The sequence below is a fragment of the Bombus pascuorum genome, chromosome 5 (genome assembly GCF_905332965.1).
Source record: "Bombus pascuorum chromosome 5, iyBomPasc1.1, whole genome shotgun sequence".
NCBI lineage: Eukaryota > Metazoa > Arthropoda > Insecta > Hymenoptera > Apidae > Bombus > Bombus pascuorum.
This window is the reverse complement of record NC_083492.1, coordinates 11,877,100-11,896,252: the sequence shown is the minus strand read 5'-3', so window position 1 is coordinate 11,896,252 and position 19,153 is coordinate 11,877,100. Positions and strand designations below refer to the sequence as shown.

The window sequence follows — 19,153 nt, the reverse complement described above, 5'->3', positions numbered from 1 at the left end:
TTACAAATCAATATCATTGAAGTTCTACAACTAAATGATGAAATTATAGAATTACAAAAGTGAAATTCATAGTTATTTATTTATTCATAATGGTGTTACACCGCGATTTCTCAATGGAGTTAAAATCGGAATTAAGAAGTAATTTTTTATGTGCAATAATAGAACATTTTTTGAATTTTTAACGAAAATGTAAATCCTTCAGAAATTCTAAAGATCATGACGGTATTTGTTGACTAAAAGAACCGACAAGTTCATAATTGTCTACTTTTAAAGGAAGTTATTTCACTTACACTAGTTTTAAGAAATTGTAGCGGCACTCGACAGTAAACTTTCCAATTGTCCCGTGGCTCGCTACACAAAAACCCTATTCTGCGGACAAAATGATTGCCGGATGTCGATACATCCTCACAGAATATTTTCAGTTAATCTAAGGATCCGCTAAAAATCTTAGGATTTATTTAGCTAAGGTTCTCCAAAGGAACAAATAGTCTTTGCCTTAACGGTCCCTAAATCTATCACTTACTACGGGAAAATACGGGAAATCTGCTTTTCTCACGTACGATGCTTCCCGCTAGCAACTTTCTCTCAAGGGCGGTTAGCATCCTTCTCCAACCACCAACACAGAAATTAACCAATTAAGAGCAATGTCCATTTCCCTTACTTTCCGAATGAATGCTTTGCTCAACGAATCCGATGATCTCGTATCTTTAGACGCACCCCATCATAGTTTACTTCTGTCATTATCGTGACGAAAGGTCAGTCGTTAGACGCCTGTCCGAGTCGATAATTGGTAAGTAGCAGAGTTTCTCGACATCTTAGCAATCATCATCCGTACTTGTATCGTGCGTCGAAGCGCATCGATCAGAAATCGAACTTGTAATTGCGAATCGTGAACCGCTAATAATAATCGTGAGTCCTACGCATAGTGTACACATAGAGTATATGTTAATAAATACACATTATAACATATATGTCGGAGATGAAGGGACGCCGGAGCCTTTCTTTCGGAATATTTGAGAAGGTCGCCAATACTCTAGTCCAGACTTTTTATTATAGTCGTACTTAAACGATAAAACTGAGAAATAGCTGTTTATGAGTTAAGTCAATTATGATTGTTCGAGACTTATGACAGTGGGCTTGGGCTCGAAGTGACATAACGGGTCACTGAACGTAGCCACGAACGTAGAGGGACGTTTACCTAACATAGGTATAAAGTAATTAAATAATTCTCCTTAAAAACAGGGTTTGATCTGAGGAATACTGAGAGGAGTATATAAGGGCAGTTCCACTTGGACCGAGGTGCAATCCGATAAGTTCGACTAGCCCAGTGAATACGTACATCGAGTTCCTAATCGCAATCGTCATCCCGTTGACCGTGTATTCGTTATCGAACCTAAATTCATCGTTATAGGCATCTCGAGCACTCAATCATCGATATCACTTGTTAACTGTTGTAATACATTCCCATAAACAAACGTCATCTGGTATAAGACAACTATGGACAACTCGCAGCAGAACTCATCACACGCCACGTTTTCCAAAGATATTCTTACTTGCTATCGTCTTTTCGACCAGAAAACATCTCAATTTGTTAGTCAATCAGTCGACATCTAAACTTGTTGTCTCTAAAACTCAGACAGAAAGCATTTCGGAGCATTCTGTGTAAAGTCTTTATAAAAGAAAAAGTAAAGCATATATAATTTGACAATAATTTTGTATTCCGTACATGGTATTATTCTGTGATAAATATTTACCCTATAAATGTCAAGATTTCCCAAAAAAATTATTAAAAAAAATTACGGCCTTAGAAGACTGTTCAGTATGCGATGAACATGAAACTTCAGCAACTGAAAACAGTATGGAAACATAAGAAAAGCTATTTACAACCGAATCAGAGTTGAATATTACAAATAAGCGTTCGTGTCCAGGGCAAAAAGGAAAGAAATTATCGTTGAAAGTAGAGAGTGAGACTGATGCAAAGAACCAACGTATCGAAACTGGACTCGATAGAAATTTGGGAAGAAATAAATGCAAGTCCCAAACCTGTCAGGACATCAGTTAATAATACATTTAGGGATATGCTAAACGGCATATAATGAAAGGACAAGTAAATATGGCATTTTACCTTATCATTGATCACCGTATACGGGATCATATGATAAAATGTACGAAAGAAGAAGCATTTAGAATATTGGGAACTAAGAGGGAGCTAGATACAACAAAACTAGATACATTTACTGTTCTACTATATGCCCGCGGTGCATATCAGGTAAAGAATTTAAATGTCTCATATTTGTGGAATAACATTTGGGGACCTGCATTTTTTTCGAAAAAAATGAGCAGGAATGATTTTGCTGAAAGAAGCTAACGTTTACAAACCAATAAATTTTCAATGGTATCTACAGTATGGGATAGATTTATAGAGAATTCACAAAATCGTTATAAACCTGGTGCATATTGTTGTATAAAGAATCGCGGGAAATAAACCATATAATAAAACTAAACAAGTTCGAATTCATTACTATAAAAAACTAGTCAAATAAAAAATTGTAAAGGTTACAAAACTACGAAAATCTGTTTAAAATGCTGGAAATATGTATGCGGCAAATGTACATTTGATAATACGATAATTTGTGAAAAAGGCAGCGAAATTGAATAAAATATATCTCTATATAAATAAAAGTGTATTTTATTTAAGTCTATAATTGAAATTAAATAAAAGTAAATTTGGACGAAATTTTCTGAAAGTTCATCATTTTATATACATTCAGTTATAAATTAACCATTATCTAAGTTAAATTATAAAAACTATTACTTCTTTAATCATCGGTCATTTTGACCGGACACAGTAGGAATACATAAAAGATATAACTTAGAAAACACGAAGTTGGCACCCCGCTGGGGGTAGCCACCCACATGCTATATTTATTTTTATTTTATTTTTTTTTATTACCAATGAGATATAACACTTTACCAAATGTCCTTCAGGACAAATTGTAAAAACCAAAATAAACTTTAAAAAAAAAAAAACAGTAGGAATAGATATACATGAAATGTCGGTAAATTTAGTGTTTAATATATTCAATGTTGAAGGTTGCATTACAATTTTCTTGAACAAAACAGAAAAATTTCATAAGAACATTAAATTTATACTGTTTCAAATATTCAAATATTCGATTAACCACTTATCTCCTCGTCAAAGAGATAGCCCAGGTGTTCTATCTTTAATTTCTCAATGACGCGTGTAAAGTTTTTCGTCTGTAACGTATAATATCGAAACATTATAAGCTCGGAATATACGGTACGTTGAAAATAATTAAAAATATTATGAGGTTTAGTGTGTAACAAAAAAAAATTGTTTTATTTTAAGAACGAAATAATAGCACACTCTGTTAATATGTTTAGAAATTTCTCAGTAATTCGTGATCTATCAACGAGTAAAAATTACAGTATAATATTATATAAATTTGTAAGTATGTGGGACGCGGAAAAGAATTACACGAGTCTGAAAAAAGCAAATTCTTGAACTAAAGCAGCAACAGTTATCAGTAGCAAAAATATCGAAAGTAATAAGAAGTCGTAGAGTAATACACAATTTTTTAAAAAATGTTGAAGATTATGGAAAAAAGAAAAGTATTGGTCGACCGTCACTGTTATCCGATCGTGATAAGCGAGTAATTTTGCGTGTAGCTTCCAACTCGCAGTTAGCAACGAAGCAAATAACGGAAATATCTAGTGTTAGTGTCGGTGTTTCAAGCGTTCGTCGAGTTCTACTATTCTGCAAAGATATTAAGAGGCTAAAATTGAAAAAGAAACATTCGTTAACAACGAAACACAAAATAGAACGTTTACGCTTTGCAAAAGAAAGAATGCATTGGAAAAAGAAATGGAGAAGGGTACTATTTTCAGACGAAAAAGATTCAACTCGGATGGTCCTGATGGGTTCCAATATTATTTTCATGACATAAGAAAAAAGACAATGTCAGCAATTCGACGACATTCGTGATGGTTTGGGCCGGCATCGGTTATTTCGGCGAGACAAGTATCAAGTTTATCAATGGGAGAATGAATAGTGTCCGATACATAAATTTAATCAAAGAACAAATAAATAATCTCGCAGAACGCATTTCTGGACCTGATTACATCTTTCAACAAGATAATGCATCTGTACACACATCACGATTGGTCCAATCATATTTTAATGAAAATAATATATCTATTTTGCCGCTACCTGCACGCTCCCCAGATCTCAATATTATTAAAAATTAAAGACATACAAGAATTAAAAAATGCAATTGTATGCAAATGGGATACGTTAAGTCAAAATTATATCCAGAAATTATATAAATCGATACCAAATCGTACAATAGAAGTAATGGAAAATAATGGGGAATGTACCCATTATTAAATAAGTATATATCTTTGATAAGCAATTATTGTTAGTTACAATTTATGTTGATTATTATTTTCTTATTGTACATGAGCTATCATTTAGTTCTTAAAATAAAACAATTTTTTTTGTTATACACTAAACCTCATAATATTTTTAATTATTTCCAACGAATCGCATATTCTGAGCTCATAATGTTTTGATATTATGCGTTACAGACGAAAAACTTTGCACGCGTCATTGAGAAATTAAAGATAGCACACCTGGGCTATCTCTTTGACGAGGAGTGTAACTCGGAACCCGCATTCGCGAGACAATATGACAATAGCAATAGGGTAACATATACACTTGCTACTACCGTCAGATATCGCCCGCCATCTATGAGCTATTACTAAAAGTACGATTTTAAACATCACAATAGGGAGAAAACTATCGCTGAGGAAGCGGAATTTCATGTCCCTGCACGCTCCCAAAGTTTCGAAGCAAGCTAGGGCATTCGCTACTGTTCTCATATATAACATAATTTTCTCTTTTTTATTAAATGATATCTTTGGTTATGTTTACCTGAAATTTAATCACTATAAATTTTTTGTTATTTGAGATTGTATTCATCTGCCAGAGTTACTAGCAAATTACAATGAAATAGTATATATTCTTACAAACATCAGGCCCCCTTTTCTATCGTTAATTAATTTTCATTTGTAACGTATTAAACATTCTCTTCTACATCATGCTTCAAAATTTGTTAACGATCACTTTTTACAAATTGACCGCTATTACCTGATTTTAGGTCGCTTTGCTATCAGATCCAGGAATAAGGAACAAGAGCAAGTGAAACACAACAAAACATCTCACACTACAGTGTACTCATATTTATAAAAAAGTAGAAATTGAAATAATCCTCGTACTGCAGCGCCTGGTTCGGACTAGTCGGCAAACGGAAGTTGTTTACGTTAGAGATGAAACTAACAGCTCGCTGAACGGGTTCTCTATGAATTGTTCCAACGATGACACAATTATTTATAAATCGTCGGAATAAGAAAAATAAAGTTTTTATATTTTTTATTTTATCGTTATAACGTTGTTTTAGTTGGATTGTTGAAATTTGTACGATCAACATGATACCGAACACAGCTATAGCCTCGAAAGATAGAGGGTTCAGTAGCTGCACAGGAGACGTGTGAGTTCTAACTTTGACGGTCTAAGTTCGGGTTAGGTTTTGGGTAGACATAACATTTGAGGTTACGTTGTATACTGATATTAAGTCTGTCGTTTAGAGATGCGTACGATATTTTACGGCTTTAGCATAAACTTCCATCATTTGCCGACTAATCAGATTCGGGCACTTCTACAAGGATTTAATTAATTTCTACTTTTTTAAACTGCTCTATCTAAATATGAATTCAGTGAGATATTTTGTTATATTTCATTGCTGTCTTTGTTATTTATTCTTACATTCGACAGCAGAACGACCTAAAATCAGGTAATGGCGGAAATTTATAAAAAGTTAACAAATTTGAAGCACGATATAGAAGAAAATGTTTAATGTGTTAAAAATGAAAATTACCTGACGATAGAAAAAAGACCGCGATGTTTGTAAAAATGTGAAGCATTTCATTGTAATTCGCTAATAACTTTACCAGTTGAATGCAATTTTAAATTTAAAAAAGTTACATTGTAATTACATTTTAGATAAGCATACCCCAACATATCTGTACAGAAATGCTGTGTGCGAACGTCTGGGATAGCTCCCTGTCCTTCGTTACTCTCGGCTGTGGAAAGAGAAAATGTCAACACTTGAAGATGCCATAAATTAAGCCCTCCCAATATGGTGTGTTGGCTAACAAGCCCCGACGTTTTGCAACTGCGACGCCTGGTATTCTCGAGTATTCTTTGTACAATCGTCAACGTGGACGAACGTCGAAGTAAAATCACGCGATTTTGACATTTCCAAACCTATAGAATCTTCTGTAAACGTAACCGCCTTGAACTCATTTTTGTTATTTTCTTATATACCAGTTCTTTAAAAAAAAATAAAATTATATGTGGGAACAAAATCGGATACCCATGCTTGTGTGACATCAACTACATCTCAATCTACACCCTAATCTAGAGATAGGACATCGACCCCCGACCTTCGGACTCTTTTGCATATCATCCCCAAATCAAAACTTATATAAGTCGAGACTTCAGCCAGCTCGGGCAGTTCTTGTTCAGCCTTTCTCTGATTCAGTATCATTCTATCTCTGTAAAATCATTGTAATTATAATAAAGTTCTATAAAAGAAAGTTAGTTAATTCAATTGAATTACGGCTCAATCTTCTTCTCTTTTATAATCGAAGTCTCAAGTTTACGTGACACTTGCTTCGAAGATTCAGGAGCATGCAGAGATATGAAATCGTCGGCAAAAACGAGAGGCTCACTTTCTCAGCGATAGTCTTCTTATTGTGACATTAAATTTAAAGTTCTTCGACCACTACCAAACCGCTCTATGTTCTCACTTACTTATACTTCTAGCAACAGTTCATAGGTGGCGAGTGACATTTGATTGTAGTAGTAAGCGTACATGTTACAATGTTGCCATTCTCATATGTCCTTGCCAGTGCGGGTTTCGAGTTAGTGGATAACCCTGTATATAGATATATATGATAATTACCCTGGAAGTTTCTTTTTCATCCTATAAAAGTAATTAAAGAAACGAACGAACGAACATATATATATTATATATATATATATATATATATATATATATATATATATAATCAAAGGAAATAAAATAAACTAAATTATCTTTACGCATGTATAATACGTACAGATAATTTTTACTATACACAATAGTCGGGAAATCGCATATCATGACTTTCTCTTTATCTAATGCTAAAACAATCGGAGCGTTTGTGAAGCATTCGTAGAGTATTCAAGAATACTCAGTGTAATCTCTACGAACTTTCGCACGCGTACGTCGTAAAGACATGAACAAATACAAGTTCCCACTTTCATTTTTTTGTTTTACTAGAATGAGGGAAATAGCCTAAACCATGTCTAAACTAAACGCACCATGTGTCGTCCCGAAACTCAGTTTTCGTGGATTCATTATCAGACTATTCTTACACATCCTTCAATATTACTAATGTATCTGATTCTGGCTTATCATAATGCATTAATTTATTATTTGTTTCATAGAAACTTTATTTTAAGATGAAGCATATTCAAAAATGTAAGAAGAGAGATTTGAAAATTGGATATACTTACATGTTGATGACGCCCTGTAATAGATGAGTTAGAAAACGATGAATAATTAGGAGTTTCGTATTTGTAAAAATACAAATATCTGATACAATGTGTTGCACCGACCCAACTTGCTGTGACACATATTGTGACGCACACTCCAAAATATATCTGAAATTATAATATACCAACATCTTAAAAAGTAATTAATAGATATATTTTTCAAATTCAACGTGCTATAAAAATCTATGTTCAATTTATGTATAAAATTAATCAAAACGATCTTTTTGTAATTTTTGTAAGTTTTATAATTCCGTAACATGTAGGAGAACGAACAAAAAAGAATGAAAGTGCTTATCAGTCGGGATAGAAGAAATAAATAAGCAGTCAACATGTTTCCAAAAATTAACAAAGCAATTGTACTCTAACAATATATAAAGCGCGATAAAATTAATATTATTATCATAATATTATAATAATAATATTATATAATATAATATTAACATGATTATTGATTATGGAAGAATAAGCTAAAGCTAAAATATTCGAATAAACTTCTCTTATATGAAGATTCATTCTAAAGTTTTCTGACCGTATAGTAAAAGTAACTTTAACCACTGTAAGAAAATGGTATAAACAAATGAAATGATAGAATATCGTTATTTTTAAACTGAAAGGAGCAGCATAAAAGATTTGTTCATTTTTAAAAAGTAAGATTGCTTCAATCATATACATACATCCAACATTTCCTGTTTTCTCCTGTTATTACAGACAAACAAATAAATACTAGAAATCAATAGACCTTTTTTGCAGATTCGGCACAACAAGATGCGTAACAAGTGGATAAGGAGTTGGGCCTTTGTTGATAAAGTACTGTCACATGAGGCTGAACTTGAGTTTGACTTGTATTGTGCCCTTGATTATCTACACTCCCTCCAGAACCAACTCCGCTTCTAGTTGTTTCCAAAGAACGACAACTCGGTGCAGAATCACCACATCCACCACTAACGCTACATCCTTGTTGCTGTTCACAGCCTACACATTTATATAAAATAATTATAATTGAAACAAAATTCTTTTCAAGGACGCTTACAATTCAAGTAACAAACATCATGTAAACCAGTCTTATTATAGTTAAACTGAATTTATAATTTGATATGATAAGTATGTATGACGCAAGATATAAATTCTTTAAAATTTACATTATGCTATCTATTATTATATTGTGACTGAGTAAAATATTTCTTTTTAATTTTAAACGACAATCGTTGTTGGTTTTCACGAAATTTTGTTTTCATGAAATTAGATAGTTCTTCCAAAAATATTTCATGTGAGGGACATACGCAAATGATTTTGTTACGAGCATTATAACATTATTCTACACTTTTGGAGCGGCAAAGATCTGCAAAAACAACAACTACAAAATTGACCTTGATCTTCAATTCAAGGTCAAATGTTTTTTATTACATCTTATTCTATTCATTATGAGGATCAAAAATTTCAAAGGATCCATGGGTCGCAATTTAACTGCTCTCTTGAAAGGAAATGTTAAAGTGCCATTAGTTTTCAAACTCATTTTATTTGTAATATGCTTATATTTTGCAGTTATATATAGAGAAAATAGGATCTACTGTTGGATATAGATATCCTAGATTCACCATTACATATCCCATATCTTCCTTCCTTCCTTTCTTTCTCGCTGTTTCAGCAACCTAAACTCACATTTTTTTCTCTCTGGTCAAATTTTTCCCCAAGATTATGCATTGACTTTAGACGATGAAAATCAATCCGATGTTTTAATGGTTCAACGTATATAATCCATTTACCAGGACTATTATATAAACAATTTTTTACGGCTCTCCAAAGGAAAAGATCCACTGGTATCAAAATTGGTAAACGAGAAGGCCACAAGAAAGGAACAGGTCTACATACTATCTCTGATGACTCGAACATTTCATTCAAAATTTGATGAACTAGTCGATTAATGTGAGATGAAGCATCATCATCCGACGATTCACCAACTTTTTGATGGTCTAAAGTCAATACGTAATCTTAAAGAGAAACTTTGACAGAATGCAGAAATGCGAGCCTAGGGCTACTTCAATGACGAGAAAAAAGAACAGAAGGAAAATATATAAGGAATATATATATATATATATAATAATGGATCTGACATATCTACATGCAATAATAGATGCTATTTTTCCTATATCCGACTGCAAAATGTAAGCATATTATAAATAAAGTGAGTTCCGAAACTAATGAAACTTTAACATTTCCTTCCAAAAGAATTGGAAATTCTTTTCAAAAAACGACTGAGTTGCCACCCGTTGTTTCTTTGAAATCTTTTATCTTCATAATAATTAGAATACGATACAATATAAAATTGAATTTCAAAGTTAAGGTCAATTTTGCTGCTACTTTTTTGCAAATTTTTACCGTGTCAGAAATATAGAATAACGCTTTAAGTGATCATGATAAATCATTTTCTAACAGCCTATATATATATATTTATTTATTTATATACATATACGTATACACAAAATAATATATGTACATATATATTATTTTATCGACAATTATAATAAAGTATAGAAAGGAAGAATAAATATAATAGTTGTGCCTTTTTGTATGGAGAATTCAGCTATGTAAATATTATACAAAATCTTCGTTGCTTCTTGTTGCTACATATCGCAAAATATTTCCAACAAACAAACAATGCTTTACAGAAACTTTTTATTCACACTGAGACACCTTATCGCAGGAATATTTGGGTTTCATTCGGTTTCAGAATAGCTACACGTATAAACTAAAGGAATATGTATTTGTTTCTCTTGCTTCGTGTCGCCGCATATTTCCCATTTTTCTTTAATCTTTACCGTTTCGAATGGAAACAGGTCAAAAACGGCGGTTCTTGTTGTCGATAACAAAAACACGAAAAAAACAAAAACAATCGATGACAAGCTGCGATATTTTTAAGACATGGAACAGAACTTTCTACAAAGTACTATTTATTTACATATAATTCTTATAAACGTTCAAGTTACTTTACTTGTTTTCTTTCTTCGTAAATTACGAATCCATTGCTATATAAATTATTAGTATCGCTACTACGAAGGAAAAAGTAATTGAAAGGATTGGCAATATTGCACAAGAATAACATAAGTCGGTAGTATATATCTAGTATACATATATAGACGCAAATTAGAAAAACGCAATACAATGAAAACTGTAAAAATACGAAGCAGAGAGCGAGCAGAGTAGGGATAAAACATGCAAAAGTAAAAGTAAAAAAGGCATGAAAATGAAATCAGAAGCCATCGTACCGAGAGACATTTTTAGTTGCTTTTGATTAGTTTAATTTTTTCGTATATTATTTATTTATTTGCATAAATATTTTATTTCCGTATTAAAACATCCTAAAACGATCGATTCAAATTCCACGTGTTCAACTCAACAATTACTATAATACCAGAGTACTCGGACAAGCCGATGCTGCAAGAAGCGCGAGAGGTTGGTAAGAGTATTTTATAAAATACGGTTGTAAATGTGTTAGCTGTTAGCTGGTACACGGATGAACCTGGCGCGAAGTTAGGGAGCCACTAAGATTATTGTAAGCGATAAAGAACTTGATACGACTTCTGGAAATTGTAGAATGCAAACAAACCTAATGCAAAATCAGGTAGTGGCAGAAGGGGTTTAATTTTTGTGGACGAACCCGATGCGAAATCCGGGAAGCCATTGTATTGTAACGATTTTCTTTAGATATAGACACATGAGAACGAGCCCGATGCGAAATTAGGAGTCGCAGAAAATGTTAGGATAGGTAACTTTGGTAAAAGTCGACATGATAGTATAGTATAGTAGTAATCGAGCAATAAAATCGTCTCATGTAGAGAACATGATTTGATGTTAGCTTTTTAAAATAAACGCAGTATGGGTTTTAAACAGATATATTTGTTAATTATTTTCCGTTGTATCTGTATCTTGAATCTCCATTGACAGCTTATTAGATTGGCAGGTTTTCTCTCACGTTTTACGTTTCTTTGTTGTGGCATGTTTTCGATCGCTATTTGACGGTTTCCATTAAATTGTTATAGTGTTGTGTTGTTTCTGTCTTGATGTTTGCTAATAGCATAATTTTAACCAATTCTAGTGATCTTTAATTATATCATATATCAATATCCTTTGCTTTAGCTATTCTGAATTTAAATTTATCGAATAACAGGTATACTCGATCTCATATTTACTGAAAATAACGAATATACTAATACACAGGTAACTGAACACATCTTATCAATTTAACGGCTTGAATGAGGCTGATGATAACAAATAATAATTTATACAAAAGCTTTGATTATTAACTCAATTTTGCTTTATTGTAAGTCAAAGTCATTAAAATCGATGAGGTTACCCCTATTCCAAATAATAATTATAAAAGTTCTTCCATAGAGTATAGCAGTTACAAAAAGATTAAGATTTTTTCTTTGTCAGATTGACAAACAAATCTTTAGAAAATGCTACATCAGAAAGAACTAAACTTCAATCAAAATGTCCATCACTATATTTACATAAAAACTTCACTTTGAAATTTTAAACAACTAAAAAATAATTATGTCAAAGTTCAAGCTAATACCACTGAAATTTACAGTAAAATTGTTCTAATCTTGAAAAAGAAGAATGCATATTTCTATACATTACAGTTAAAGAAAAATAAAAGTTATAAAGTAGTATTAAGAGGAACGCACCCTAAAACAAACATTGACACAATCACCAAGGAGTTAAAAGATTTTAATCATTGGATAAAATATAAATAACAGAGTAAAACACAATACAAAGCTACTACCGTTTTTCTTCATCAGACCTAAACCTAGTGATGATAACAGAAGAAATTTCTTTGACTTTTTAACCTTATGATATTGCACAAATTAACATTAACAAATTAAATTATAATATAATACAAACTTTATGAGTTAATATATGTGTCTCTATTAAATAGCATAAAATATAGTATGAATATAATATATGTAGTACATTGAATAGACAATTAATATGGACTTACCAGAATTGTCATGAGTAATTTGTCCAGCAGTGTTTTGAGAGCCATGGTTCTGCTGATTATCACCAAGAATAATACTTGAGGTATGAGTCTGCTGGGGATGAAATATTGTAGGAATATCCCCGACTCCTCTGCTACCCATGTTTAAGTTTGTTCTTTGAAACATGTAACATTTGTTGTCATCACACTTATATAAAAGTATAATATTATTTTATATTAACTCATATGAAATACTTGTGATATACGTATGAAAATGTTAATGAAGTCTGCTGTTGTAAAAGGGTACTACAGTATAAATGTTAGTACACACAGTACTGTAACATAAACATTAGTACAAAGTCTTCATAATTCTAAAATCTATTTTACTAAACTTTGAAATTTAATATCCTAGATTAGCATACTTATTATGCAATATACTAAAATATCTCTTATATATTAAAATATCAATATTCTCCAACATAGGTAATATTGTTTTTCCAACATAGATGGTGAGGTCATTCTTTTCTATAGTTATGTATAGTGAAATACATACAAAATACTACCTAAATTTATTTGCTAACGTCTGTATTTGAAAGATACAAAGTAGTATACAAAATTAGCTAATAACAAAGCAACTTTAAACAGGAGTCTGTTTCTACTTCTATATCTATTTAAAATAACTACTCTATTATTCACAAAATTTTAAAATTTTATTATTAATAATTACATTTAATTAAACTTCATCATAATGATAATACATAAATTTATAAACCTTTACATATACAATTACTAGAAAATTATAAACAAGTGTACACTTAGTTTAAGATAATAAATTATTTATAATGATATATTTAATATTTTGAGGGAATTAGAAATAAAAATAATATAGCTGTAAAAAATCTTTATTAATGAAAATGTAACATATCTAGAAACACAAAACAATGAAAGTATTGTTTAAAAATGACACTTATTAATTTATTCTAAGTTAATAATTGATATTTTTAAGCTATTATAACCAAATTTAATCTAAAAAATAATAATCTATGTTATTTTTCTTTTTAGCATCCATACATTGATGCTTATAAACAATTTACTGCAGAATACATATATTAAGAAAAATACTAACATTTTGATTTCATAAAGATGTAAAACTTGTTAAAACGCATGAACATTATAAACATGTGCAAAATATTTCATTAACAAGTACAATATCCAAAAGAAAATAAAAATAATTTAAATTTTATAATGTACACATACACACATATATTAATTGATATACATATATATACTTATTACAATTACCAGAATTTATATCAAATAGCTATTGACAATGAATAAAACTTAACATGAGGGATAATACTCACATATTTCATATGATATACTACTTACATTGGAATATATTAGATCTCTTTATAGATTATATTAGATCTAGAAATCTAACAAATTTCTTTTTGTGAACTAATAAATTTAACATTTATGTAATATTTATCTTATCAATCAGTTTCTTTTATGTATATACATAAAGCAATTTCTTCATTTTTAGGGAAAAACACTGATTAATTATTAGACATAACAATAATGAAAATTTATGTAATTTTTGCGACTTATGAATTAAAATTATATCTACATAAATAATGTATAAATAATTTTTTAAAATTTCTAAGTTTAACAAAAGATGAACAAAATATTTTACCTTCTATACTTTTTCCAATTACTTTGATAAAATATGTAAGTAATATTTTTTAACTTTTATGTTCTACGTTAAATATTTTCATCTTTTAAAAAGCATAGAAACTTGCGATTCATACAAGTTAGTAAAATTGTATAAAAACGTGTATGATGTTTTATAAACGAGTGTTTTCAAATCACAGAAATTGACATACCTTCTTTACATTTTTCATCGAAGATCATAACATGTCTTAAATTTGATGTATCCATCGTTCACGATGCATTTAACTGGCTATTACATATCACAAGCACTGTCATTTTAGTTTTATTGTAATTACATCACACGATCGTTTCACTCTTTGTTGCTCCATCGGTTCTTTAGATTAAAATGTTTTATGGCTGCCCTATTAACGGAATCTAATAATGCAGTAGCTAGCAGAGAATTTGTATTCCACTGTCATTCAGTATAGCTTGTTATTTTTTAGATTGAATAAAATATATAATTCTTATTATTCATTAAGAAGTAACTTGAATTACTCGATTACTTGGTTATGAAGAAACACAACATTAGTATAATATCCACATCGACGTTACTTTTTATATAAATTCAATACAACCTATACGAATGATCTTCAAGTAGCTTTAACTGTGCTATGCTATGTCACGCCATTGATTACTAGTAAACTTTGTACTACCACCCGTTTGGAACACCCTAGTTGCGTCTGCGCTTCGTTCACTTTCTATCTATGTATTTCATTGGGGTTTAAGAGGCCATTCTGTGTACTGAATTATTGTGTGTTTATATTTCATTAAATTTAAATTTGCTGGAAAAAGTAATTTCTAGTAAAGTTGATGTTTCTAATCTGGAACCATTTGAAACTTTTTATTTTTACAAGTTGTCTAATACATTGCATTTAAGCATAAACATAGCAACATTAATTTAAAAAGTTATGATATCAAAAGTATTATTGTAGAAGCATTGACCAATCTTATATACCAATTAAGTAATATAATAAAGGTAAACATCATTTATTAACCAATTATGTGCTCATTAGTACATGTTAATTATACAGTCATTTATAAATGATATACTTTTAAGTTTTACTTTTCTTTATTCAGCATTATTACATACATAAAAGTTTTAAAATAATTTAGATTCGATCTTTCTTTAAAAAGTGATTTTGTTCTATTTCGAGTATACATTATTAAAATGTAAAATGTAAATAAATATGTACATACATACAAGTCACACAATGTAATTTTAATCATTTAATGTCAGCACTTCTTTACTTATATCATTTGTGCAACAAATAATTGTCAGAATTAATCATAGGCATAGAATATTACTATACATTTGTTAAATAATATATTGTTCACTAAAACTAAATTAAATCTTTGTCACGAAAATTAAATATTTTTAATCTTTCTTCAATCGTAAATACATTTTTATTTAATCTCCCTATTACTCGTATGTATGAATATGGTACATATGAATATTAGCACTTACTACTAAGTGTTCACTATACTGACGGTTTATAAGGTCGTATATCGGTATGACATGTACCCTTGACATCGTACATGATACATTTCTCATATTACCCATAGAAGATATCTCTTGAATATTTCTTGGAATCAATTCAAAAGAACGACTATTTTTTGCAGATATTACAAAAGCTTATACAAAAGTACTTATTACACTCCTTATAACAAAAAATGTTCGTGAATTTGACTTTTAGATGTTTTTAAAGAAGAACTTATTGCACTTTCTATTTCTCTTGTTACTTCTTTAAATTCATTTTGTGAATTCTTTTCACCCCTTGAATCATAAAATATTTTTCACAAATTTTCATAAAATATTTATCGACAAAATATTTTTTCATTATACTCTAAATAACCCTATATGAAATATGGCAAAAATACTATATAAAAAAGAATGGAATGTATTTTAGAATCATTTTCAAGACGTAAAAATCAGAATTATTTATTTTATCAAATTATATACTTACCTTTACCATTACTTAATCTATATTTTAAGTATCACTTTAAACACACATTACGTTGAAATATTTTCCGTGACGACTATTGGTTGTATTCAACGTATTTAACTTATTATAACATAGGCTGACATAGAATACAGGTTTTTAATATAATGTATAATCAAAATAAGAAGGCAAACATGCAGTTGTTCATATTCACCGGTTCATTATTATGTTGTTCTGATAGTTTTATGCTTAATTAAAAGTATCAAATTTATTTAGATAAAATGCAATAAACATGGACCAAAAAGTAAATCAATCAAATCCAAAATATGTCTTTTTTCAATTTGATCCGACACGATTCTTTATAAAAAATTAATTTCTTCTTTCTTAAAATCGATTTTAGAACAGCTAAAACCTGAAATATTGTTGGAACTGTTAATTATAACGGGAAGTTCTTTAGATACAAATTATATACTTTTAAGAAAAGAATAATTTTATATAATTAGTTTTTGTAGCTTGATGCGTAGAGGTCATATGAAGGTCAAATTAATTTTTTTAGTCATAATTCATATAGGTATTTTTTAATGTATTAATCAAATTGCTCGTCACTCCCTGTAAAAGATTTATTAATTCGTTTATACCAAAAAGTACTAGTTTTGAGAAGATATTTCAATTAAAAAATGTTATTACGAAATGTTATTACGATATCCATTTGCAATATCCTGTAAAATTTATTGGTGACTGAACGGAATCATTAATTGCTGCGAAACAAAAGGTAGTAAGTACGTATAGTAGTAAGAAATAAGAAATAATTTAGGAAACAAAATTTAATATTCCAATGAAAATTTTTTTAGTAAGGACGTACATTGTTAGATTATTTTTGTTTTTTCTAAAAATAATACTTCACAGATGTTCGTTTACATGGAAAAATTACTGTGACGGTCGTTACACTTACTTACCTAGCACTCTGTACAGAAGTGTTAAATAAAAGCAATTTATGTAAAAATGCAAACTGTTTCTTTTTATAAAATAAGGCTTGCAAAATTTATAGGGACAAGTGAAATTAACGTTTTTTATGTTTTTTTTTCATTTATTGTGTTAAACAATCAACTTACCAATAAGTAAATACAAATAACATGAAGATATCAGATTTTTTACGCGAAATTATTTTTAAATATGCATCTATTACAATTGGTATTATATAACATACACTAAAATGTTATTTATATTACATTTTACATCTATTTTATTGAACACAACATTTATTTTCATTACGTTATAAAATATTGTCTTTTTTTATATCGAAGTATAATAATTTGTCAAGTTCTCAGTAAAATTCCTTTTTTTTGCACTAACTTACATATTTCTTTCCAAGAGAAAAATAACAAGTAGCAAAAGGTTTAATTAATACAAAAAAATAATTGCTATAGAGCAGGGAAAGAACATTTTGTATTCAAAAGTGAAAACAGTTTGTGTTAGTTAATCAAGTTAATTTTATACACAATGCATTTTAGTTAATGTTGAAATATGAGCAGTGACTACCTAGCTTAAAAATTTTCTGTTATTTAAATTTCTAGTTAAATTATATGTTATAACTATAATAAGTTTCTTCAGGATTTGTTTTATAAAAATGATAAAACAAGTTTCTTACATAAAATTCTTTATGTAATTAATATTAAGTGATACCATTTTCAAAAATTATAATTTCCCCAAAATAAGAGAAAACTACATAGATAAAATAGAAAAAACTTAAAACATTTCATTTTTCCTGATTTTCTATGTAGGTTGTGATCATTTAATTTAATTAAAAATTACAATCGTTCATATATTTCATAAAATATGTATTTTATTTCTTTCCAAATTTTAAGGTAATGGAAAATAAAATGAGACAATTAGGTAAAAAATATTTTATTTTATGCTTTTCTGAAATAAGAGTTTTGATTTATATTAAATAATATATGAATTAAATATCACTGAACTTGCTTCATATTAATACTTGAAGTTTGTATTTTGTTATGTCTAAACAATCTAAAACCTATACGTTATTTTGTAAAAAAATGTAAGTACAAGTACATAATTATATAAATAGTACAGTCATACGCAATAATAAGAATAACTTATGTAGCAAATTACAGATGGACGAAAAAATTAGATTCACAGTGATACATTCAAATACATAATAGTAAAATTTTATAAATATATAGTAATGTAAAAGAATACCAAACACAAATGAATGCACGAATGATTTTTATTTTCGCCATGCGTGCTTATAAATTACTCAAGAAAATTTTATGCAGTTCCATCTGTATTTACTATAGTGACAAAAATTAGACAAATAAACCAAACATTGTAACACTAGTAATTAAATTTACAGATTAATTACAGTCTTATTATAGAATAACACTTATAGATAAAATACGTAAAAGAATTTTCACAGATATTATATACATTTAGTATGATATTTATCTTATGTTGAAAGTATCCAAAGTATGTGTAAAAATTAAGGAAAACAAATTAAGATATATAAGCAAAATAAAATATATTAAAAATCAATTTTATATAAATAAAACATGCGTTATATTTATTTTATAATTGATTTTTAGATAAATTTGAAGAATTGCTTGTGTTATTCTACAATAAGTGATTTGCTTATTATTATTAAGACTGTAAAAGTCTTACTGTGTATCACATTTTGTACGATAGATAAATTCAACAATTGCAAGTCTTTTGTGAGTTATTTTATATTTATAACAATAATATGTCTACTATTCAACTCTTGGAGTTGGTATTTAAAATATATGCATATAAAGGCATATAAGTGGAAGAGTACAAGAAACATAATTTGACTGA

The 19,153-nt window shown here is 29.3% G+C and overlaps 1 protein-coding gene across 4 annotated transcripts in view; it reads right to left on the bottom strand.

The window, feature by feature from the left end:
* Positions 1 to 15,009, bottom strand: part of LOC132907338 (solute carrier family 35 member F3) — a 51,058-nt gene extending 36,049 nt beyond the window's left edge. For 3 of the 4 annotated variants that reach the window (XM_060960342.1, XM_060960343.1, XM_060960344.1), the window contains exons 1-4: positions 14,540 to 15,006; positions 12,681 to 12,832; positions 8,421 to 8,653; positions 7,643 to 7,789 (exon numbers count right to left, since the gene is read on the bottom strand). In XM_060960342.1, coding sequence (XP_060816325.1) covers positions 7,643 to 7,789; positions 8,421 to 8,653; positions 12,681 to 12,819 — 519 coding nt within the window. In that variant the 5' untranslated portion in view covers positions 12,820 to 12,832; positions 14,540 to 15,006. Of the gene's footprint in view, positions 1 to 7,642; positions 7,790 to 8,420; positions 8,654 to 12,680; positions 12,833 to 14,539 lie in introns of all 4 variants that reach the window. The other variant, XM_060960341.1, reaches the window with a different exon arrangement.
* Between the last annotated feature and the right edge of the window lie 4,144 nt (positions 15,010 to 19,153).